At 38.5% G+C, this 25,113-nt stretch overlaps 1 protein-coding gene across 5 annotated transcripts; it reads left to right on the forward strand.

Moving 5' to 3' along the window:
- Positions 1-11,112: 11,112 nt before the first annotated feature.
- Positions 11,113-24,596, forward strand: TLR3 (toll like receptor 3). 5 transcript variants are annotated; one of them, XM_009676700.2, is made up of 6 exons: positions 11,113-11,247; positions 13,670-13,745; positions 16,291-16,739; positions 18,072-18,263; positions 19,955-21,780; positions 22,371-24,596. In XM_009676700.2, the coding sequence occupies exons 3-6, from the start codon at positions 16,299-16,301 to the stop codon at positions 22,597-22,599; spliced, it is 2,688 nt and encodes an 895-aa protein (XP_009674995.1). In that variant the 5' UTR covers positions 11,113-11,247; positions 13,670-13,745; positions 16,291-16,298; the 3' UTR covers positions 22,600-24,596. The 5 variants fall into 5 exon arrangements, with proteins under 5 accessions (XP_009674995.1, XP_009674997.1, XP_068798789.1 ...); XM_068942690.1 differs by lacking the exon at positions 11,113-11,247 and having other exon boundaries at positions 13,608-13,745; positions 19,955-20,111; positions 21,471-21,780; positions 22,371-24,595; XM_009676702.2 differs by lacking the exon at positions 13,670-13,745 and having other exon boundaries at positions 11,114-11,247; positions 22,371-24,589.
- Positions 24,597-25,113: the final 517 nt, after the last annotated feature.

Here is a 25,113-nt window from a genome sequence, read left to right on the forward strand (position 1 = left end):
TTTATTCTTTTCAAAGGGTTATCTGTTGGAAAACTGCAGAAAGTTTGGTTATCTAAATTAAAGATGCAGCCCCACTGCATCAGCAGTTCAGCAAAAATCCCTTAATACAACTGTGCAGGCTGGAGAGAATTTCCTTCTGTTATGTGGCTCTGTCCTCTTCTGCAGGCAAACATGGTCATAACTTCTGTGAAAGCATCTTTTGACAATTGCAATGTCAAAAAGACCAATAGCACTAAAAAACTGAAATGTTCAAGCAGTGTTTTAGATGCAAGGAAGGGAAATTTTGCTGTTTTTAACAAGCCCGTGGGTTATGTTTACTTTAACTACAAGCTAATATAAAGCATACAACTTACTATGATAATTGGTAAAAGATGACTACTTTAAAGATATCCTTTGAAGATAAGGATGTGGAGTTCTATCCTTGACAATCTGTGGATGCAGAAGGATTTGTCACAGCAGAACAGGGTGGACAGTGTCTCAAGAGGGTGATGGCAGAGGTGCCTTTGTGCAGGAGGTATTGGGAGCTTGCCAAAGATGACTGCATGAATTCCTCACCATGCAAGTGGAAACTGGAAAGGATCACTGCTCTTAGCGCTTGGCAGGCCAGTGCAGAGAGGCATGACAGAATGCTCTCATGGCTTCTTTGATGCAGCTGTGTACCCTGCAGTGTCTTGAGCCTTCTCTTGCCCTTAGATGTGCTCAGTTGCCCCTCAGGGAAGGAAAGGAGTGTATTCAGCTCTCCTTCCAAAGGTTCCACTTTGGTCTGTTTAAGGGACACAAACATAATTTTCGACTTAATTGAATCAAGAAGTAAGGGTATCTGTCAAAAGCCAAAATTTCACATAAAGTGCCAAACTTCTGGAAGAAGTTTCATTTGGATGTGAACGTTGCAGTAGAAGATGAGTTATATTCAGCAGGATCTTCCCTAGTGACAATTTGTGTGCTTTTCTTTACTGAATCTAAACAGTCACTGCATTACATTAGCTGTTTTCCTCATTCAAAATATTTGACCTCAAGTAATAACACTGTTGTTGTTTATGCACATTCCTTAAGCTAGCATTTAAGTCTAATTTCATATGGATGAGTGATTTAAGCTAATATTTTAATGCTTTCCTGTGCTTCATGAGTTTAGTGTGGAAAGAAATAAGGAATATAATGTGGATGCCTTAGTGCCGGCTATAAATGCTGTCTTTTGCTTAGTTCCCATTACAAGAGCGTAGGATATATACTAGCATACTAAAATATGTAGGGGAATACCCAGGGCTGACCTGCGTTGTGTGCACTGTCATCACTATTTCCTATATCACAGACATTGCTTTTTGTCTTGGTAAATGCATTTCTGTGGCTGGATTTCATTGCTTCTGTTTATCAGAGCTTTTATGGTTTTGCCTAAATTATTAGAATTAATTTTTAGTGTAACCTAGATAAACAGAATTTCATTGTGTGTTGTAAGACGTTTCAGGCTAACTTCCTGTTGCATGAGTAGCTGTATTATAACATTATAACCTACACATAACACTGCTTGTCACACTCATTGCTTTCATGTTTTCAAAGACAAGTTTGGAAAGGTATGCATGAGAAACATACTGCTGAGACCTGGGTAGCAAGTTCCCATAGCATTCCTGCAATACCAGAGGAAGAAATATGCAAATCACTTCAAACCCAGACACTTTGGGCACAGCTTACAAATTAGTCTTTTCGGCATAAATCCTAGTTCAATAGCTTAATTATTCAACTGTAGTTTTGCACTCCTGCAACAAAAGGAAGGAATTTCAAGCACATTGTTTGTGAGCTGCTTACAGGCCCTCCCCTATGAACCTTGGACCTTTTTCTTAACTGCAGCAGAGCAAGCTGAGAACATACCATGGAGCAGTATGCTGAACTAGTTCTTAAATGTTAATGAATAATATGATCATTTTATTAGAGAACTCTTGTGATGTGTTTCCAGGCACTGTTCAGGAATGTATTTGTGCACACAATGTTTTATTTGCTTAAGAAAACAAAACACTACTTTGATATCCTTTGACCTTCCTTTTTTCTTTTTCAACTTTTAAAGTTGTTGATGTAAAATGTCTGTGAAATGGGGCAGGATAACTGGCAGAGAACAGCTTTCTAATGTCTACTACAAGTATTTTTGAAGAGCCGTGATCTGTTCTCTCTCCAGATGATTCAGAAAGAGATCCTTTCTGTGCAGCAGCGTTAATCATTCCTGCAATTATTTCCCTGAACTGCTTAGAGCTCTGATACTTCTTATGACTTCATCTCAATATTACATGTGACTGGAATGAAAAATGGCTTTGGATATCATCCTAATGTGATTATGTAAAGTGGGCGCTATATCCTCTGTATTAGTTCCAATAATATATAAAAGCACAATCCTTTGTATCTGCTGTATGGAAGCTAGGCAATATGCCCAGTTATGGAGAGGATACAGCACAATTCTTGGGAATATTTCAGACATTTTTCCCAGAAACAAGTTGGCAACTTGGAAAAATGGGTTGTAAATTAAAACTGCCTGTCCCAGCAGCTGTAAATTGCATGACCAGCACTTACTCAGTAAATGACTTCCTGTGGACCTCACTAACCTTATTGGTGCTGTGGGGAGTATAGCCTCACATGGAGAAACTGCTTTTGAATAGTTGCTATGAGTTTATGTAGTAGGAGACATGATTTTTTCATTTTGGCATGCTTGTGGGGTTGCTGGTTCATAACTTACATGTCTCACTATTTTGTATTTTTTAAGCTGTAGTTCCAAGAGTTGTGCGAGTTTTTGAAACAATCTCAGCTTTCTTGAAGGAAGAAGCCTAGCTGCTGTTTTTATGTAGGAGTTTGTAATTGTGAACCTCATTGGTTTAACATGGAGAGGTAATAAGGCTTTCTTGCTCCAAAGTTTTACTTTTAATATAAGGTCACATTGAGGCCTGGGAATCCAAATCGGGTTTGGGTGACTTTGCAATTGGCAATACTGGTGAAATTTGATCCTCTGCTGCTCTGCAGCAGCTTCTACTTTTTGTACTCTTTTAACTTACAGTAGAAATTATCTATTGAAAAGACCTAATTTCAAAGTAAAACACTCATTTTAGTCTTAAATCCCTAGGTTCCATTAAACTTATCTTTCTACTGCGGATATGTACTAGCAAAAAATCATTCAGTGACTTAATAGACAATTACACAGTAGATTTGAACCCTCTTAATTTTTAGTGGCTTGTTGTGTAAATAGTTTGACTGTTTTCCTCGTTTTTGTTTCTGCAATTCACTTCTGGCTAGATCTAGCAGATGGACAAATTACAGAATCGTACTGTCAGTTACTCCTTTGCTTCTTGATAGAAGAGTATATCTGTAATTTGAAGATTTATTCTTTCTCTTCCCTGTTGCTTCCTGAGTATCCACTTCAGTGGAGCACACTGGATGCAGTAGAGTATCCAGAGTAATGACCTTAAAAATTATTTTGTGGTTAAACAATTGTAGCTCAAATGCCATTTCCTTCTGACAGTTTTGCACATGCTCAGATATGTGCAACTGTTCTAACTCAGGTGAACTAGTGCAATGTTCTTGACCACCTTGAAGTGTTCTTGGACTGAAGGACTACGGAACTTGCCTTCTGATTCTTTCTCAGATTTTTTTGAAATTTCAAATTTGAATCTTCGGATCAGCACTAAGGCTATGGTAAGGGTCCAGAAATTAATTTCAGGCTGTGCCAGACGCTATATAAATTCACAGAATGGTACTGTCTTTTTGCCGAAGGACTTAAAACTTAATCCACAGAACACGCAAGTGCCTGTAACAAACATCTGGATGGAATGAAAGAGAATGGAGAAGATAGCAATGAAGGGAAAATCTGCTTAGGGAAGTTAGGGCTACAAGCTTTAGGGTCAACCGACTTATTTTCAATGCAGGTGGCAAAAATCTTGTAGGAAGAACTGCTCTGAAAAACTAGTGAGATTTGGGGCTGTTGATTCCTGATTGCGTACTCAGATGCAGCTAATAGCACGCAACACATTTCATCTGCAGATGCCCTATTCCTCTATAAAATGAAAAGCAAGCTTCTCTTCCAGCTGTAGGATAGGGAAACCGAGAAAAGGATAGGAAGATGCCCTGCCCAGGGTCACGCTGTAGGGGAACATCAGACAAAGGATAGCGTTCCTTCTGACTTAGGTACTGGGTATTTTTTGCCCACGCTTTGCTGTTATCCTCAGCTGTGATCAAACTAACATGAATCTCCTATTGATGTTGAGACAGAAGTATTAATCTGAAATTATTCACCACTGCTCCTGTAATCCATGTCCTTCTTAGATGCAGAATTCTGTCTTGAAACAAATCTAAAAATGCTCCATGACCCATATTGCGAATTTGAAAGAGCTTACCTTCATTTGTAAGTCAAAATTTCATAACAAGCTAACTTTGAGAAGCAGTGTAAAAATCTAGATACCAATGTTCCAACTTTGGAGACTTCCATATTTGGTGTCCAGATCTGCCCACTTCTACAAATAAAGACTAAGAAAGCAACAGAAGTCCAAGGCATTTTAGGAAAACATTTATCCTCATAGGAAGCAAGCAGGTAGAAGAGACACTTAACTGATTTAGAAAGATAAACTTTCTCAAATACTTTGCAAGTTGCAAAATGTTTGTGTTGCAGCTTTCCGTTTCTGCATCGTTTTAGTGAGTCAGCCCCCAGAAAATCCTGTTATGATAAATAGCTTGTAGGCAATCTTGGGGAAGGTTGCTAAGGAATGTATCTTAGGAATAATAAGCTATGTTTGTGTGAGGCATATCACGGTTGTCATAGCACTGCAACTCTGATTTTTGCAGGAATTGTTCTGTTGTAAAGCCGTTGAAATGCAGTTAGGTCCATATGTTACTCCTTATGTTAGATTAAATTCCAGTAAATTCATCAGTGGTGAGTAACAATTACAGTGCACGTGCCAATCTATAAGGCTGTGGGCTTGTCCTTATTTTCTTAGCTGCAGCTGACTAAAATGATTCATTTTATGTAAATTAAATGTTCATTTACTAAGAATATGACATTTCTTGCAATTCCACCAAATGAATGATAGATGAACGAATCGAACTGTGATTATACTTGTCAGTGCAATTAGCCCTGATGCTGAACCAGTTGTAGGATCATTCTTTAGGTCAGAAAAAAGTTTTCCCTAAAGGGGCTTGGACCTTACTGATTTGTGTATCTCTAAATAGGAATTGGGAGTTGGACTGGATGATCTCCAGAGGTCCCTTCCAGCCTCAACCATTCTATGAAATTAAATGGCTAATTTCTATTTTGCAGAAAGTTAATGCTGACATCTAGTGGTGGCTTTTTGCATTCACAAAGCACTGGAATGCCAATTTTATGGTGATATTTACAGAGATGGCTGACAGCTGTGATGCATGATAGCTCTTTGTACAGAGGGTTTTGTAGTGTTAGGAATAATCTGGCACAAAACGATGGCAGTATCTGACTTACATGGTGTAGTTAAAGGTGAAAGTCAGCTTGAGGTGTTTTTCAGCACAGTCCAATACAGATGTGCTTCACTTCCCCAACATGCTCAGAATAAAAAGCCATCCATGCTGATCTTAAGCAGGTTACAGAAATGTACTAGAATTTTCCCTTCTCAGACTCCCAGATGTCCAAATAATTGGAGCTATTAACTAGGCAAATACATACTATGGCAGGTTTATAATCATTAGACAATTCGCAAGCAGTTCTTGACTGGCTTTGGTTATTGGATCGATGGCTATTGGAGCAAAGACCTAAATTGCTTCTACTACGTCTAGATAAACTTTAGAAGCCTGATATCGGTTGTAAATTTACAGTGCACTTAATGTCTCGGAATCCCATTTTCACATATGTAAGAAGTGTGCTATGCAATTGGAGCAAGAGCAGAAATTGGAGCCCAGCGTTTCAGAAAGATTAAGCAAAAATGAAGGCAGAAAAAGTATTCCGAAGGGAAGGGCCCAAGGGAGCAAGAACATGAACAGCTATTTTGGCTAAATGAATACTTGTTTTGGAGTTACTGTCCTTATCCTGAGAAAAACAAGAAACTGCATGACAGTGGGACTCAACAGAAGCTTGAAATTTTTGTCCCTTTTATATAGCAAAGTAGCAGTACTTTACAGCTGGCTAATGTGAAGGGAACAATTTTCAAGTGGGATTTTCCCCCTTGCTATGCCCACCCACACCATTAGTGTAAAGTTAACTGCCTTGAATACATGCACAAGTATATGTGGTTACAGATGTGTAAATGTCTTCCTAAAGTCTTTCTCCGCTCCAAAACAGCTTTAATTTTTGCTCAAATTTTGTAGTATTCTTTTAAGAAGTAACACCCTAATCCTCTATGTTCTGGTGAGCAGCCTAACAATTCAGATTTTAGATCTGCTTTTGGATCTAATGTATGTAAGCATGTGCTATAACATCTGGAAACCATAAGGCTGTATCTCATGCATAAGTCAATATCTTGTTCCATGTCAAAGTGCATAAGACTATTGAAGAATACTGTTTTTTTGATTGCCTGGTGGTGTTTAATTTTCGTGGTTTGCAACAGCTTCTGTTGTAAGATGGTCTGTGAAGTCAGTACTACAGCTGAGCAGAAACATAAATGATTCAATAGATTTTCAAATATGGTTTTAGGCATTTACAAATGTACCAAAACTCTAGTTTTGTTATTCAGGGGATGATTTCTGTTAATGGATCTTACTGCATAGCATTTTTGCAGACAGTTGAAAATATTCGGTATGCAAGACTGCTTTCATCAAAGATCTTACAATATGCCTCCATACTGACTAGTTTCTAGCATGGGTATTTAGTGAGTTAAGAGTCAGTCTTTAAAATGCTTAATTCTCTGCTTACGTTACTTTTGCCAGTGAATTTCAATATTTGCTGGAAGTGAATGCAGAAGAATGCTAAGGTGTCTGGGCTCTTTCTTCAGTGTCTGGGCTCTAACCATGTGTACGCTGAACTGATTTCAAGCCATGGGATCTTATCAGGTCAATTTAGAGAAGAATGTTTTAGTCTTAACTGAATGTTAGGGTTTTTTTCCTTCCTCTCCTGAAGCCCTATAGATCACTCCTGGTGTTCAGTCTGGATTCACTGATGCTTTCATTGCGTTAAGCTCGCTCAGGTCTCAGGCTGGGGTATACCGTTCTTGTGCTTAGAGCTGAGCCACTTGGTAAGCCTTCTCTGCATACACGTTATGGACACTCCCATAACGAATTATCTTGTGATTGCAGTAAGTTATAACATTGGCAGCGTGCTCACTCTTCTGCACTATCCTGAAATACTCTATTTTTCATCTTTTACTAGAGGTTTTAAGTTTGTTACTGAGTGGATATTTGAGTGGCCTTTGATACAAAATGACATGTGAAGGTGTTCTACCGATCTTTCTGTTCTAGGTTACTTTCAGGCAATCCATAAAAGTAGGAAACAGGTCTCAGGGACATGGATGGTCTCTTCTAGTTTTATTTTCCTATGTTTCAGTGCTGAGTGTTCCTTGACAGGAGTCTCTGCAGAAAGTTATGATCAGCTCTTGCAGAACCTCTTTCTAGCTCACAATGTCTTTAAGTTAATACTAAGGATCAGGAACAATAAATTGCATAACAGAACTCAAATGGATGGAACAACTCACGAGCCATATTAAGTAGTCCCTGTGGTGCCCTTCATTGTCACGTGGTCCTGCATCTTCCCCTTGTTTGTCAGGGAAGAAATCAATACTTCTGGTATACTAGGTTAGAGGATTCAGCCATCGTTCAGCCACCAATGCTGTGGTATTTATTGCCTGTTAAGAGTTTGTAGGGCAGGATAGCTGTCTCAGATGGGAGTCCTCTGTATTCTCTGTTCTGATTCCTAGTCTTTGTTCCTAGGTGTGTATATATCTTGTTAGCACAGCAAGGAGCCTTATTTTAATTTTATAACTTCCTGTATCTCATGTTCCACTGTTTGTGCAGATGCACAGCAATCTGGAGGATTTTATTCTGCCTTGTCTACCAAGTACCCAGTGATATCTGAGAACATAGAAACCCAAGTAATACCAGTTTCCAATGTTATAGGCATGTTTTTTCAGTTGTGCTGAACAAAGTGGTGGCCCATACTTGAAGTTGTGCTGCCATTTTAACTTTCCCTAATGCAGAGGAGTCTGAATGTTAGACTACTATTTTTTCAAGTTCCCTGCTGGGGCGCAATTACAGCTAAGTGATTGGGGCACAAGATAATTAAATCCCCTGTCAGCTTGACTAATTGAGAACAGCACAGCTATTACTGTGCATGGGGCTATGTAATTTGTGTCCAAATGCCCATTTATATTTGCGACCACGTTTTTTTCAAAGTTTTTTGTTAGCTCAAAGCATGAAGCAGTAGACAAAAAAGAATTCAGCCTCTTGCAATGCCCTTTTGTGCAATACAGAAAAACTGATTTCAAGATGTATTGAACTAGGCCCAGTGCTTTACAATCTGTTCGTGAAATATCATCTTTGATTTCAGCTTTTCCTAGATGTATGATCGCTGTTTGAAATAGTCATATTTCCAATACTTACATAGAACTAGCCTTACAAATTAAATGACATTGGAAATTTACTGTTAAAGTCAGTATTTTTTAGCTAGTTGCAGTAAGATCTACTTCTCTATTTTATGCTCTATTTTCCTCTGACTAGGAGAGGGAATTGAAAGATACTCGTTCCACACTATAGATAAAAGCTTTGCACATTAATCTTTGAATAACAGCGGTTGCTTTTTAAGCTCTACCGATGAATATTTAGGAGAAATCTAATGCACTGGTGTTGGAATTCAATCCTCAGATTTAAATCTAATGAATTTGTAGTTAAAGCCTGGTAGATCTGATAGCAATTGTATGGTTGAAGACCTTGTTTTTTTCATGTAAAAGCTCTCCTAACTTGCACAGTGTTACTTTTTTTTAACCACTCATAGAAGTGTGGGCTACATATGGTACTGTTGGAGACAGGCCTAAAGGCCATTGGTTGGATTCAGCTGACTGTTCATTCCAATTCAGAATGAAAATTTGAAGTTTAAAACACCTGCAGAGCAGAAGTGTTCAGATGTTGAATCATTTCATGCTGTACTTTTATTCAACTATCTTTATTATATTTGTATTATATTTAAATATATGCATCGTGTTCACTGAAAGTGTTCCTACCATGTCAAAATGAAATGAGAAAGTTGAAACGATTTTTTTCTCAATTTTTGTTGAAATAGTTGTTCCCCTAAAATACTTCTTTCTATAAACTGTTAATTTCTCCAGCTATCCTGAAAAGCAAACTAAAATCTGTAGCTACTGAAAGCAGAATACAATTTTAGCCAAGCTAAGACAAGTTAAAATAACTGCTGCTGGGAGCAGCGCATAGCTCGCCCTGCATTCTTCATTGAGCATCGATAAAAATCCACAAGAGAATGTAGAAAATAGAGTTAATGTATATGCTAGAGTATATAGAAACAATGATTTGTATGAGGTCTGCTGGCACCATGTATACTGTGATGTTTCTGAAAGGCTTGCAAGTGACAACTGCATTTCAGAGCATGTATTTGGTTTGTCTGGTGCCTTGTATATGATGTTAGATGCAGCAACTTGTGTGTGTAGCTGATGTGATGCACCTCAAATACTTTGAACACCTGGCAGCTGGTAAGGGTCTCCTTATCACTGAGATTTGGTAAGGTTGAAAATATATTTGTTTATGGAAGAAAAACCCTGAAGAATAACTTGATTGTTTCCACTGCTGTCATAGTTTCATGAATGAAGAGTATATATGTATATGATTTGCATTGGAATATATATTTTTCAGCTGTAAATACACTGGGCAAACATGAGAATGCCCCTGAAAAATGGGGAACAGCAAAAAAGGAAGAGATTCTGAAAGCAGACAAATGCTGTGGGGAGATTCTGAGAAATAGAAACTACTGCAAATTAAAAAAGTGAAATGTGCATGCTTAATTTATGTAGGTGAACTCTGAATAAGAGCAAGATTTTGGGGAGTCTCTCTCTCTTAATGGAGAGTTCTTTCAAGTAGAATTGTCCAAAGCAAGGACAAAAATATTTTCAGAACATAAGGATGTCCACAAGTCCTGAAACCCAGACTTTTTCGTGTTTTTGTGTGTGTATATATATATATATATGCACAATATATACACAATATATAAAGCTGAAACATTTCATTGCGCAATATAAAAGATTAGTGGTAATGATATGAAACACTGATACCACTTCAAAAGAAAGACACAAAATCTTGCAATGAAAACATGAAGTCTTGAAATCAAGCATTTTGGTATTTTCTGACCCAGACTAAAAAGTTAACCTTGAAGTGACTGACTCCTCATTTTTCTAGCTCCAGGGTGCTCTGGTGTTACAATTCCCCAGATGGAAAGGAAAGGCAGGAAAGGAAAGCACAGGTACTGATAGTGATGTATTCTTGACAGAGCAGTGGGAGATGCAGAGAAGAGGGTTAGAAAGACTGCCTTTGGCTTTCCACTTCCCACTCTCCCTGAAGGGGAGAGGTGGTTCAGGAGTGTGGTTCTGAACAGGCGTCCATATTTAAGCTTGAATTCTTAGTTCTCTAAAATGTCTTTTGATGAGGCTAAATAGACCAACCTAATTGGACTGAAATTAGCTTTTGTGAATGCTATTACTGTGCAAAAATTTTTCAGATAGCCTGCACATTCACAGTAAACTTGACTTGTTCTGGAGTCACAGTTGATCGTTGCAGTGCATCAGGAAAGGACGTATCCCACAATGTCAGCTGTCATGAGCAAGTGCTATAGAGTTCATCTGTGTCCCCAGTAGCATTTTGCTTGTTACTTGTGGGTGACGTACTTTAGCTGGTGTTACTACTCATGGCTGGTTGCTGACTGGCTGTTCAATCCCAAGCAATGGCCTGAGTTTTCAGCATCTGCCCGGATGTTTCCAGCTAGTAAAGGATAGATATATGGAAACATAATTTTTTCCCAACTTTGAAACCTTTAGCAAGATAGCACCCAGAATGTAAGGAGAACACTAATAAATGTCTGACTTATTATTGGTCTAATGTTGTTCCTCAGCTGTGCTTCCTTCTCTTGCAGCTGCATAAAGTTGATGTAGTAATGATTCACTTCTACAGTTTACCTGCCACTGCCAAATTAGCCATTAGTGACCAGCCTCATGGGAATCACTGCAGGTGGAAGTCACCTTACCTGACTGATTCCTGAACAGCACTGGTCTACTCAGCTAAATTAATGTGAGCACAACAGGAGAAGCATTTATTCCCCTGTCTCGAGAGGTAAATATAAGCTTGTTTTGTATGCTAGACTTCCCTCTTTTCCTCAAAGATGCACAAGATCCTTTGTCAAGACTTGCATCAGATCTTACCTGTTCAGCTCTTTGCTCTTTCCTGCTTGCTTTCTCCTGGCAATTTGGCTCACTTTCGGACCTCTTTAAATGCTGCTTGAGTGAACCTGTTCATTGCTGCATGGGGCAAATAAATCCCACTGCAATGTACAAAGCATCCAGATGGCTGTTACATATAATTGTGGGTAGTATCTGCATGTGTTCTGTGGTTTTGTCTTACAGTCTGCTGTAATTTATGTGAAAAATGTGCTGCTTTGAACTAATACAGTTGTATGAAGTATTTGCAGGGTCGGACCAAGTTCAGACTCTCCTTGCTTTTTCTCCTAGGCTAAGTTTTGGTGGCATATTTGCTCTGTGTCCTGTGAGATACTGCACTTAGGTCCCCACTCTTCTGTGGTTATAGCCCAGATAAGCTTAAACTAGGTCTGTAAAGCAGCTGGTACTGTAACAGATGTATGTGAAATGGCTAAAACACCAAAATTTTGCCTGACTGCCTTTTGTTGTCATACAGAAGCAATTGTCTCCAGCTGCATTCCTCAGCCAACTTATCGAGCATTGCCTGGTTTTGCTCTGCTTTTTTCCTTAATTATTCCCTGGACAGAGCTTGACTTTTTTTCCTTTTCTGAGTTAGATTTAATCACCATGTCCTTTTCAGCACTTGAAAACATAAACGTGGTTTAAAAAAGCTACGATAGACAGTGGAGTTACAGAAACTTGAGACTGCCTGGTGTGATTTCATGCCATTGTGTCAACTTTTTTCTTTGTTTCAAATATACCTGCTGAACCCACAGTGGTTGTGTATGCCCTGTGGTGTACCTTGCACAGTTGTATCTGCTGATTCTTGTAAATCGTGCTGCAAAACTTCTGCAACAGCTTTGTTTGGAGTTTTCTGTGAGGAAAAAAACATTCCTAGCCCCAGTGCAAGTGCTTCTTGAAAGAATGGTGCTTTTGGGCAGCTTTGTCTTGCTGTTTCCCTGAGCACTGGTGCTGACCTAAGGCTATAGCTATGGGAGGTATTGCTGATAGAACTGGCCGCTTCGTGAGCATCAGATGTTTCTCCTTTGTGTCTAAAAGAGCTCCAGCTTCTTAGTAGTTCCCTTTCTGTCATCGTGCAAAATTTGTGTGTATAGGGAAGAGAGGATTAAGAGGGAACAAACTTAGTTCCCTTTCTGTCATCATGCAAAACTTGAGTGTGTATAGGGAAGAGAGGATTAAGAAGGGAGTAAACTTAGTGTGAGATGAGATCAAAGAGCAGATTGTCTTGCCAAACAGTGGTGTTAGGGAGAGTATTGCTGTGCTAATGCTCTGCAAAGGCTAAAATTACTGTTTCTTTATCAATGCAATCTGTTCTGTTCCAGAGCAGCAGAGTTGCAAAACATCAAAGTAAATTTCTCAGTAATTTGAAGTGTGATGTCGAGTGGCTGTACTTAAGATGATCAAACAGGATCTCATCTGGTGCAGGGACACACAGGGCAGCATGGAGCAGAAATTCCCTTTTCCCTAGCAAGCTAAAAGGGAAAAGCAAAGTTTAGCTGTGAAATGGGAATGAATGTGAACCCCGTGCAGCTTCTAGTGATGCAGAGGTGCACCAATGTCAGTACAGCCAAAGTGATAGGACCTCTTGTCACATAAAGAAGCATGTACTCGGGGAGTCCCCTTCAGCAAACTGATAGGTGAGGTCCCTAGGAAAGCAGGGAAATATAAATTCAGTGTCGGAAGGGCACACATGGAGCAGCTGTACTTCTAATGATCTTAAGTTCTTGTTTTTAATACAATAGAAAATATTTGATTATCTTATTTTCATGTTACTCTCCTACATGAATAAATTCCCTTTAAAAAAGGGGATACTTAATGTGGTTTTGTAGGAACCTATTGGTGCTTTGTGCTTCCAGATTAAGAGTAGTATTTCTATGTCAAATGTAATCTGTCAATCAAAATATTTGATTTCGGGATTTATGTTCTTAAGGATTTTCAGTGACACTGGAATGTAGCTAGGAATAAATTGTAATTTTGTTACTAGGTGTGCATCGTGCTGTTCATCTGTGAAACATCTGTGTGCTTAAATCAGTTTCTTTTCAGCAAAAATAGGTGCATGCCCAACTTTGTTCCTGGGATGATCTGCACCCTTGGCACCTTTGAAACCTTTCAGATCAGGACTGCGTTTAACACTTGGCTGACTTCGGCTGGAGGGGGGCTGTCGGGATGTCCGGGGGGAGCAGCGTGTGCCACCGCTCACCCGCGGGCGGGGGCGCGCCCCGGCTGGCTGCCAGGAGCCGGCCCTGCGTTGCAGATCCCGTACGGCGGGGCCACCCTTCCCCAGTTTCACTTTCATTTCTTCTTCCGGCTCCGTATAGCCTTTACCCTGCTGGTTTTCTTGAGCTAAAACTTGTGCAGCGCCTGGATGCGCAAGCACTGAAGAAGTCCTCAGTGGTAAGTGAATACCATTCCTCACTTTTTTGTAATAAATGTGGAAATCGGAGGGACAAAGCCAAAATACTACCTGGGAGTTCGGGTGTTTTTTGTACCTTGGATTTCTCTCAGTTTGCATGCTGCCAATTAGCAAAGTCGATCCTGTTGCTGTTTGCTTAATGAGTGTGTGCTTTGGAGCTTGTGCTCAGATACAGTATCCCCAGCTGGCAGGAGGTATTTTTTGTTACAAAAGTAGTATTGATTAAGTGGGAATGTCACCCTGGGAGTTGTTGGAGGCTTATAGCTCCTCTGCTGTGTTTCCTGCTTCCTAAAATCTGTGCTCGTAACTTTAGGAACTGTAATTCCTTTTTTATCCATTAAATACTCTGCAACCTTGCCCTTTGAGTCAGATAAATGGTGTGCTTTCTTCACTTCCAAAGCATTAAAAAAGCTAAAGTTGTCTCCAGACTTCCTGAAGCCAAGATGGCCCAGCAGAAAGTCAACCCTTCTGGCATCACTGGCCAGAGACCAGAGAAACGGGGTCAACTGAAGAGCTGGGTTTATACTTCTCTATATTACATTCTAGCTCCTTTCAAACTTAGATGAGCCTGGCAGCTACCTGATTTCCCTAAAACAAAAGACCCTCAAAAGAGGTCTGAGGTAATGAAGCCTTTGTTACAGAGAAGCTCCCACTTTGGTTTCCTCTGCAGCTCTTCTAGCAGCTGGGATGCAGAGGGATGAGGAAAAAGAGATGGTCCTTTAGCTTCCTCTGACCCAGGGATAAAGCTGCTGTGTTCAGCAACAGCTGTAGCAGGTCAGAGTGCCTGCAGGAAGGGCAGGCTGGTTTCAGCTGTTGCTCCCCTCTGCCCTTCCATGCTTGCCAGCAGCAGGTGAGAGGAGGCTGGCCTGTGTGCAGTGCCTGGCAGAGAAATGGGGTTTCATTCATACTTATTTTAGTTTCTCCTTTGTGGACCCCTTTGTAATATTTTAGGTCCTTCTTTCCCTTGCTTGTCTCTTGCCTCCCACTGGATTTTTACCAATGCCTCTCCCTAGATGGCTAGGCCCCTTCCAAGAAGAGGCACTGGTGGGGTCCTCCCTGGCTATGATAGTGTGGCTTTGGCTTGCTGGAGCAGCCCTAATGTGTGCTCTCCGAAGTGGCTGATCCCTTGTGGAGCCAAACGGCACCAGGGTCTCATCTGCTAAAGCCCTATTTGGCTGCAAATTTTAATGTCAGTTCCTTGGAGTGTTTTGTTGTGGAACTGGAACTGCATGGCACCTCTGTAAAACATCAGCTCAGAATTTTTTTTCCATACAGTTGGTTTAATTTCTTATTTCATTGTCACTGAGTATGGGGCTTGAGCAGTGATCTTATGTGCTCAAGGCTAAATTGTGTTAATTAAACACAGGTTCTAAGTGAGGAAAAGGTAAGCTGCAAAACAGAGGAAGCTTGTTGTCTTGGGGTTAGACTTTTGAGAAGCTGTTGTGGATTCCCCTGAGTCTGGTAAGCTTAAAATCCTCTCTACAGCTGTTCTGTGGTGGGACATTATAGTCTTCTCTACTTGGGAGCCTATCATACTGAGACTTAACTCTGTTAAACTGAAGTTGGCAGATAGGTTCCAAATTTGTTGAAGAGCAGATATGTAGAGACTATTTATCCAGTAAAGCTGTATTACAGCTAGTAGGGTGAATTTTAAGCCTTATGGATACTAAATGGAAACTGAATAAAATAAGAAAAAATTCCGATTCATCAGAAGTGTAATGCCTAAACAAGCTGAGCCATTGAAGGTGAGAATATCTGAAATCCTTACAGAAATAAGGCATATTGGGGTGGGATGTATCATATTAAAAGTTTTGCTGGAAGCATCTGGATAAATGCATTAAATGTATGGACCAAACAGGCTACTTATCTCTACACCTTGGCTCTTCTACCTTTCTTTTTCTGATTCTAACAATATATGCATTTATTTTATTTGCTTTAAACTTTCTCACATATCCTTTTATAGCCTGCTACTTCCTCTCTCAATATGTAGTTAAAGTTAAGCAAAAAACTAGAATAATATGGAAGGATGGTTAGAAATTTTTGTGGCTGACTTGTAAAACAAACTGATGAGAATTGTCATATAAAACAGTGGCATTAGGCATTCTTATTGTGTGAAATTGTAAGTGTAGTTAAGGTCAGAGTGTATGTGATTAACATAAAGGGCCCATATATAATTTGTCATATTTTTGGAAGGTTAAAGTAAAAATTAATCAGAAAAGGGAAAATTCTAGTAAGTTTGTATTGATTATGGATATTAAAAGTTTTTAATAATTAGCTTTTTGAACTTTGAAGAGACAATAGTCCTCATGTTTTTCAAGACAAATCTTAATTTAGAGATTTAGACTTGCCTTTTTTCAGCAGAAGTTAATGCTACTTTATAAGGAAAAATAATGGAAATTTTTTTAATATGAATGACTAGGACTTGATTACATGATTTTTTGAGCTGGCCTTGCTTAGCCTTCAGTTCAAGATATAAGTTGTGATAAAATGATTGTAACTTGTACTGTGTTCATTTTACTTTTGCAGATAAAGCTATGAGAAGTGCTGTTTTTTGTTGGAGCAGCTTATCTTTCAGACTGGTGTCTGCGTGCTTGCTGTGTGCATCAGCTGGAAAGCCATGTGAGATCAGAAATAAAATGGCTGACTGCAGTCACCTAAAGCTGAATCAAATTCCTTCTGATCTCCCAAACAATATAATGGGCTTGGACATTTCTCATAATCAGATAAAAATGCTATCTCCTGCAAATCTCACCAGGTACAACCAGCTGGTTTACTTGAATGCAGGGTATAACAGCATCTCTAAGCTGCAACCAGAATTGTGCCAGAATGTACCTCTGTTGCAGATTTTGAAGTTAGAACATAATCAGTTGCATGAGCTTTCTGACAGAGTCTTTGCTTCCTGCACCAACCTGACAGATCTCGATCTAGGATATAACATAATACAAATAAAAAATGATCCTTTCAAAACCCTGAAGGTAAGCTTTAGAAATGTTTTTTTTGTGTAAATAAAGTACAAATGGGGCATTTACTGTATCACATCCCACTGAGGTCCCTCTCCGTACAGGAATTGTGCTGAAAGAATAGCAACAAGCAGACTTTGGTATAGGCAGAAATGGATGATGTAGAATCGGAGTTGTATGGGGCCAGAAAATGGTAGCTAGCTAGCCTAAATTCTCAAGGTCAAGATGTTAATATATTAACTGTGAAGGCCGGTGCCCAAGACTTCTGGGACTGAGGAAGAGCAGAATGCTTTTAGCTACCTTTGTATTTCCTGTTACTTTAGATGTGGTTAAATATCCCTCTCTGTAGCTTATCTAAGGCTGGTGGACCAAAACAAGAGTCGGGAAAAGGCTATTCCATTGCCTTTGCACTGAGCAGGGAACCATGCAAAAGAAGGGCCTAAAGGACAAAAAATAGAGATAATGCCTAGCACCTAGCCGATGCTAGGTGTTATGCTGTGTTCTAGTCATTGTGCTTGTTGTTTTGGACAAGTCTGAATGTTTCTGTTAAACTTAATATACCAGTTATCCATTATGTAAAATATACTTCCTTATAGCATGGGAATGCTGACTTGACTAAGTACAAACAAGTACAGCTGGCCAGCTTCAGTGCTGGGAGCAGAGCTGAAATTCTGTTCTCCCTCACTTTGCCTTGTTATGATGAGGTGCCCCAAGCCTGGCCTCAAAGGTATGTTCTGTGGAGGTGCCTTTGTGGCAGCAGCTCCTTGCCTGTGGGTGCAGGGAGCAGTCTGAGCACCTGGGCGTAGGCCAGAGCACTAATATGAACAACAGTGGTCTTTGCAGGCTGCTGCTTGTGTTATATTTGCCTTTCTCGCTTCTGTTCATGGGAGGAGACCACAGCAGAGAAGGTGAAATGCCAGGTTTAATACTGTAGTAACTGCAGCCAGCTGTGGACTTTTGCTTTTATTGCTCTACCTGAAGCAGGAGGGCTTTCATTAAATGAAGGAATTATAGATAAAGCACTTTCTTTGGTTTGCACTGGGTATTTTAGCAGGTTAAGACTGTGACATCAGTGAAAGTTGGAGATATGGAAGACACAAAGCTTCTTCCTGCATGAGCTGGGAAGGCTTCAGATGTGCTACCAGGCTTATAACTGGTATTAATTCCTTTGTGCTTATCAGCAGTAACATATGGCAGACTACCATTCTTTCCTATTACAAATTTATTTTAATTGTAGCTATATGACTAATTTTTAGTCATAGGCTAATGCAATATTTCAGTATGTTTTTGTATTATATAAAAAGCTGTTAGATCTTTTATACTCTTCTCTTTCCTTCATCTCCCCAGAACTTGATCACTTTGGATCTATCTCATAATAATTTGAAGTCAGCAAATTTAGGATCAGAAGAACAGCTGAAGAGTCTTCATGAGCTTGTATTGTCTAACAATAACATCAGTGAGCTGAAAAAGGAAGACTTCAGTTTTCTTAGAAGCACTTCCTTGAATAGACTTGATTTGTCATCAAACCCACTGAAAGAGGTAGGAAGTACTTCAGCAGAAATTTAACTGGTATAAATGTAAAATGGAACTATTCTTATCCTATATGATGGTACGGCTTATATTTTTGTTATATTTTGAGTCCACTGAGGTCAAAGATCATTCTATTGTCATAAAATCCATGTTATATCCTTCAGAAAGTGCGCAGGTGGAATAAATTTTATAGTGCGTTTACCTGTGCACTCCTGTTTAAATATACCCTATGACTGATTCAGCATTACCCCAATCTTCAGTAGTAATACACAGAAATATTTTTTCTCTCACTGGAATCATTAAGAGCTGGTTCCATTTAAAACAGTTGTCTTAAGAGCCAGAGTCAGTAGCTCTGTGGACCTTAATTGGGTATATTCTGTGCAGGGAATTTTTGTATGTGCTCAATGTGAACAGCAGATAAATTATTTCTAATCAAAAAGGCTGGCAACATCCTTGAATTTTATTTTCCTGTGGTACAAGTGTTATGCAAAGCTAGTTAAATAATCTGGATCCTCACTTTGTTATTAGAGAAACTTCCTTAGGCCTGTGGGGTATTCTACAGAAATAAGCATTGCAAAAAGTATACTGGCTGTTTTTTAAAAAGTGTGTGATGTCTGTCATCTACCTTACTGCTTGTTAGTTTTTTCTATACCCACACTCTGACCCTGGCAGCATTAAAATGTGATTCTTTGAAGAGTGATGTTAAAAGTGCTACGGAGCTCTAAACTGGTTGAAATGTAAATACATTTCATGTAAATACATGTAAATACAATTATTGAATTTGCTTGCTTGTTTTTTTTCCAGCTGGTTGATCTGCAAACAACACTTACACTGTAGTTGCAAGATTATTTTAAAGTGGCACTGCTGAGACAATCTGCACTATCCCCTTGTCCCTGGCTGTTTGTTCATTCCTCCCTTTTGTTGGTATGAGCTTTAATGAGGTTATGCGCTGGATCACCCTGGAGAAGAAACTCTCCAGATTTTTTGGCTTGAGTAGCTTGTTGAATCCCTCATCTGGTTCACCATCACATATCGGCATGCTATGGATAAGTGGATGGGCCTGGCTTTAGCAATGCTACTTTATGCTAGCTCTAAATTTACAGTACTGCTATTTGAAAGGTAGACCTATGCACTTGAAACACTCTGGCAAATCAAGTATGTAATCATTCAGCTATTGTCAGAAATCAAAATGAGGGGTGAGCACTATGATGGAGGCTTGTGACTTACATTGTGGAAGTGTGTAGTATCTTGCTTCATGAATGTAGTTTGTGTACACAGGCTTCTTGGCTGAGTAGCCTAAATACCTTTTTTACAGTATATCTGTCTTTCTAGTAAATTGGCATCCCTGGCAGATAGCAAAAAAAGAAAGCCCAGAGAGATTACCTCCATTTCAAAGGTACTTCTAGTGCCAGGGTTCCCAATAGTTGGATACAAAATTATAATTTTCATCTCACTAAGCAACTTTCTATCTTATTATACTGTGCACTACTCAAGACAGTCATATTACAAATTTTAGAACCGTTATTACATAAATATACACTCCAAAAAGTGTTTAGCTAAACTTGTGTGTGGGAAAAATCCTAAACTTTTCTGCTTGAAAATCTCATGTGAAAACCTTTCCAAATTTTGGCTGTTATGGAGCAACTTTCTTATGTCATCCCCTTGTTTAGCTACAAGTTATTCTTTCTTTTTCTTTTCAGTTTCATCTAGGATGTTTGCGTGCGATTGGAAATCTGTATGGCCTCATACTGAACAATGTTGAACTTGGTGAAAATCACACAAAGAAACTTTGTACAGAATTATCAAACACAGCAATTCAGAACCTTTCCCTGAGCCATGTGAAGCTTTCATATGTTGGCAAGTTAACTTTCCAGGGACTGCAAGGAACAAATCTTACAGTTTTAAACCTTTCTAAAAATTCTCTCTCCGGGATAGAAGATGACTCCTTTCAGTGGCTTTCTAATTTAGAGTACTTAAACCTGGCTGATAATAAGATTACTGTGTCTTCTCATTCACTTTATGGATTGTCCAGTGTGAAATATCTGAATCTGAAAAATTCCCTTTCTGGGAAAATTGAAGATTTTTCCTTTCGTTGGCTATACCACCTGAGGTACCTTATAATGGACAATAACAACTTTCCAGGAATTACTGCTAATATGTTCACAGGCCTGAACAACCTGAAATACCTGAGTCTCTGTAATTGCAACATAAACTTACAAAGAATAACGAATAAAACATTTTCATCACTTGCTAATTCCAGTTTGCAGGTTCTCAACCTCACAAAAACTAGAATCTCTACAATAGAAAACGGGGCGTTTTCCTGCTTGGGACACCTGAAAATTCTTGATCTTGGCCTCAATGAAATTAGCCAAGAGCTCACAGGTCATGAATTTAAAGGTCTCAATAGTATACAAGATATTTACCTTTCCTATAACAAAAACTTGATTTTGCGAAGTGAGTCGTTCGCTTTTGTTCCAAGCCTTAGAAAACTAATGCTGAGGAAGGTAGGTTGCAGTAATCTGGCACTTTCTCCTTCGCCTTTTCACCCTCTACAAAATCTGACAGTCTTGGACATCAGCAATAACAACATAGCAAACATAAAAGATGACTTGTTTGATGGACTTCACAAACTTGATATTCTGGATTTGCAGCACAATAATTTAGCTCGACTTTGGAAACATGCAAATCCAGGTGGCCCTGTTCTTTTTTTAAAAGATCTTCCCAAATTACGTGTTCTTAATTTAAAATCGAATGGGTTTGATGAGATTCCGGTTCAGGTTTTCAAGGGTCTGTTTCAACTAAATGATTTGGATTTAGGATCAAATAATTTGAATTTGCTTCCAGCAGCTTTATTTGATGACCAAGTCTCTCTGAATTCATTGAACCTTCAGAAAAATCTAATAACCTCTGTTGAAGAAAAAGTATTTGGCCCAGCTTTTAAGAGCTTGAGAAAACTAGAGATGGATTCCAATCCATTTGATTGCACCTGTGAAAGTATTGCTTGGTTTGCTGGTTGGCTTAATGTGACCCAAGCGCATATACCTGGACTGCAGTCCCAGTACATTTGCAACACTCCACCTAAGTATCATGGTAGTCTGGTGTTGCATTTCGATAGTTCAGCCTGCAAAGATAGTGCTCCGTTTAAATTACTGTTTGTGATCACTACTACTGTTGTGATGCTACTCATCTTTATTGTTCTTCTTGCCCATTTTGAAGGTTGGAGGATAACTTTCTACTGGAATATTTCAGTAAATCGAGTACTTGGTTTTAAAGAAATTGACAGACGGCAGGAAGAGTTTGATTATGATGCCTACATTATTCATGCAAGAAGGGACAAGGATTGGGTGTCTGAGAACTTCATCCCTCTGGAAGAAAATAACCAGTTTCAAATTAGGTTTTGTTTAGAAGAACGGGACTTTGAAGCAGGCATATCTGAATTCGAAGCCACAATTAATAGTATAAAAAGGAGCAGGAAGATTATTTTTGTTGTGACTGAACATCTCTTAAAGGATCCCTGGTGCAAGAAGTGAGTAGGATATAACATTTGTATATAAGGAAATAAACTTTTTTAACAAATTATTTTTGCTAGGTAAGTCAAAGCAAAAAATGCAAATTCTGCTCTGCTACATCATGATTTTGAAATAATTCCAAACTTAATGAAGTTAATTGCTGCATAGGTACACTGGTGGGAATTTGATTCTCTGTCAGCTTTTTTCAGAAAGTCAAATTCTCATCGCTTCTAGAGATTTCCTTCTGTAAAATGAGATATCTCAAGCAGAACAATGGTTGATGAGGTCATGAGCATCTGATTTTCTTGTCTTCAAGTCTTTTCATTGCTCCTTTATTTAGCCAGCTGGAAAAGAACTATGTTAAACAAGCCTATATTGAGACAGTAGACTGGCTATTTTTAGAGGATGGTTTTTTTTTTCTTTAGTTAAAAGGTAATTTGTTAAATGGGAACAATTTTTATATCACACAACAGTCATTAAAACCTGTATTTGAATCTAGGGCCTGATTTTTTGCAATGTGTTGTATGAGCTGTGTGACTGTTGAAAAAACTATTTGCCACTTTTTCCCATGAAATAAAACATGCGTTTTGTCCTATTTTTACTTCAGGTTTAAGGTGTATCATGCTGTTCAGCAAGCTATTGAACAAAGTCGGGACTCCATTGTATTGATCTTTCTTCATGATATCCCAGACTACAAGTTGAATCATGCACTTTGCTTGAGAAGAGGAATGTTCAGATCTCGCTGCATCTTGAATTGGCCAGCTCAGAAAGAAAGAGTCAATGCGTTTCATCAGCAATTAATGATGGCACTTAAATCTAATAGTAAAGTGCACTGAATTTTGAAAATGTGCATTTGAATTACAAAGACATTTTGTTGCCTATTTTCCATAATTAGGAAACAAGCCTTCAGAGGAAAAAAGGAAGACAATTTCTTGTACTAGAGAAATATGTAATCACTAGCTTGATTTTTACCTGTCCAGATTCATGTTCTTGCTGATATTTTGATTCACTGCACTCAAGTGACATATTAAAATGCACCATGATTGATAGTCATCTTAGTCTGTATTAAAAATGTGAGAGCAGAATTAATTCTGAGAAGCAGTGAGAATGAAGTCTTAGGAAAAGTGTTCATCTGAAGTAATACACAGAAGATATGGACTTTCTACTCTAAAGAAACACGTAAAAGAATGCAATAATAAAATACTAAATGCTGTGGAGAAGGTAGAATGGATCCTATTCACTTTCACAAGATAAGGGGAGATTCAGTGAAACAGATTGGAAAACTTTCCATGTGAAACAGTAAATAACATTACTTCTATAGGTGAAGCCAAGAATGTAGCTGAGTTTCACAGTGATTTTTTAAAAACCTTACTTTTAAGGAAATGAAGTAACAAAGAAACTTGGCCTTGTGAGCAGACTGTTCAGAACATGCAGTGGAAGATTATTTAAGCCTTCTCAATGAGGTTAGGACTTGTCACCTTGAAAAACAGGTTTTCAGACTAGTCAACTGATTAAGTCATCTTTGATTTAAAGAAAAATTTTCCTCTTTCCTACTGAAATTCAGAAATCTAGTAGAAGGCTGTTTATACTGAGAGATGTCTTAATTCTATGTGCATAGAACTTACATGCAGGCCTTTAAGTGGAACTTGAAATCAACACCAAACATGGCGAAGGCCTAGCTGGTATGCCTCTATAAACTGAGTAAAGGCATAGATATTCCTGTTTTTCTTTTTTGCTAGCATTTCCCTCATCCATTTCAATACCACTATTACTCTAAGAATTCTGATTTAGAAAATAGATTTCAGATCAATACTTAACAAATAAATCATTAAAAAGTTGATTATAAATATGTATAGGTGAAAAACACTGAATTTTAATAGGTTTTTTGTTGTATGATTAAGAACAAATGACAGGAGGCATATGCTGCATTCAGGTGCTCAGGAAATCCTGAAGTGAGAACAAAATCTTTGTTTACAGATGAAGTGGTAGATGATGATTTCTTAGTTACAGTAATAGGATTATCCCCATTATGATGCTTTCATCTTGTCTTTCTGACCTTTCCAGGCTAAGTGACAAATTCTCTCTTCATGCTTAGGCCATGAAAGTTGAGGATGCATGACTGTAAGGGTGGGGTGCCAGGTATGCACCATGTCAATTACTTGTTCTTTTCTTTCTTTTAATGACTAACATGAAAGGGGTTCTCAATATTTCTGAATCTGAACTATAATGACGAATAGCAAAATTTTTCATTCCATCTCAAATTATCTAGAAAATGTTGGCAATTCACATATGTTTTTGTCTTGTTCAATACAAGTAGAGAATGCATGGAGAAATGCCAGTGTGAAATGTAATGGGATGCAAGAGGTTAGACTTAAATGATCTCATGGTCTGTTCTGTCCTTAAACTCTGACAAATGACTGTAGTAACAAGGTCTTTGAAGAATTTGGACACAAAAAAGCCTCAAAATAGGTCTCAGAGCACTGAGTAAATGTGGGTACTTAGTTTTGTAATATAACTAAGAATATAAACCAGAAGTACTTGAGTAACAATCATTTTGAATGATAAAAGCTTGTATTTTAAACAGTTATTTCAAGACTTATGTTCAGTTTAAAATCAGTTATAACACAGGATGTTCTGAAGAGTTGCAATGAGAAAATTAGATTAATGTTAAAAATGAAAACAGAAGCAATTAAGCACAGCGACAATATTAAAACAATCAATATACTTGACAATTTTCATAGATTTTCCCCTTTTATCTGTAAGTTATTTACTTTGTCCTGCTGTACATGTCTGACCTTTTATTATTGAGGAAATAAATAGGACTACTTATGCTAGTGAAGAGTTGAAAGTGCTTTCAGGGTTAACAGTACCTAAGCTGGCTAGTTTCTTTACAGCAGGGGGCCGTCAGACAGTGATGATAACTTGCTAAGGAACTGGATACCAAATCAAAAATAATACCAGACTTGATATCAAAGATATCTAAGACTAAGAAGAATCTTCCATATTGAAAGCAGAATATTTAAAAGGACTTAAGCGAGGTAAAATGCTTGAATCTGTAGATTGAAGGTAGAATCTGACTGTTTCTGTGGTAGCTGGGTGATGGGATGAATTAGTGACATTCATAATTGTTTATATTTCAGATCTTCAAGCAGGTTTGCTAATCTTTGGGGGCTGCAAGCTCCCAAATCAGGGGCATGCAGCTGAAATATACTGCATACTGAAGTGCTTAATTGTATTGTTAATTTCACTGTGGCTTAGTCAAGGCTTTAATAGAAATATGTTAATGCTAGGCTAGGCCAAAAATGGAAGGATGAGGAATAAATTCGGATTGTGTTGCCAGTAGGTTTATG

This window comes from Struthio camelus, chromosome 4 (assembly GCF_040807025.1).
Source record: "Struthio camelus isolate bStrCam1 chromosome 4, bStrCam1.hap1, whole genome shotgun sequence".
In the NCBI taxonomy this organism is placed as follows: Eukaryota; Metazoa; Chordata; class Aves; order Struthioniformes; family Struthionidae; genus Struthio; species Struthio camelus.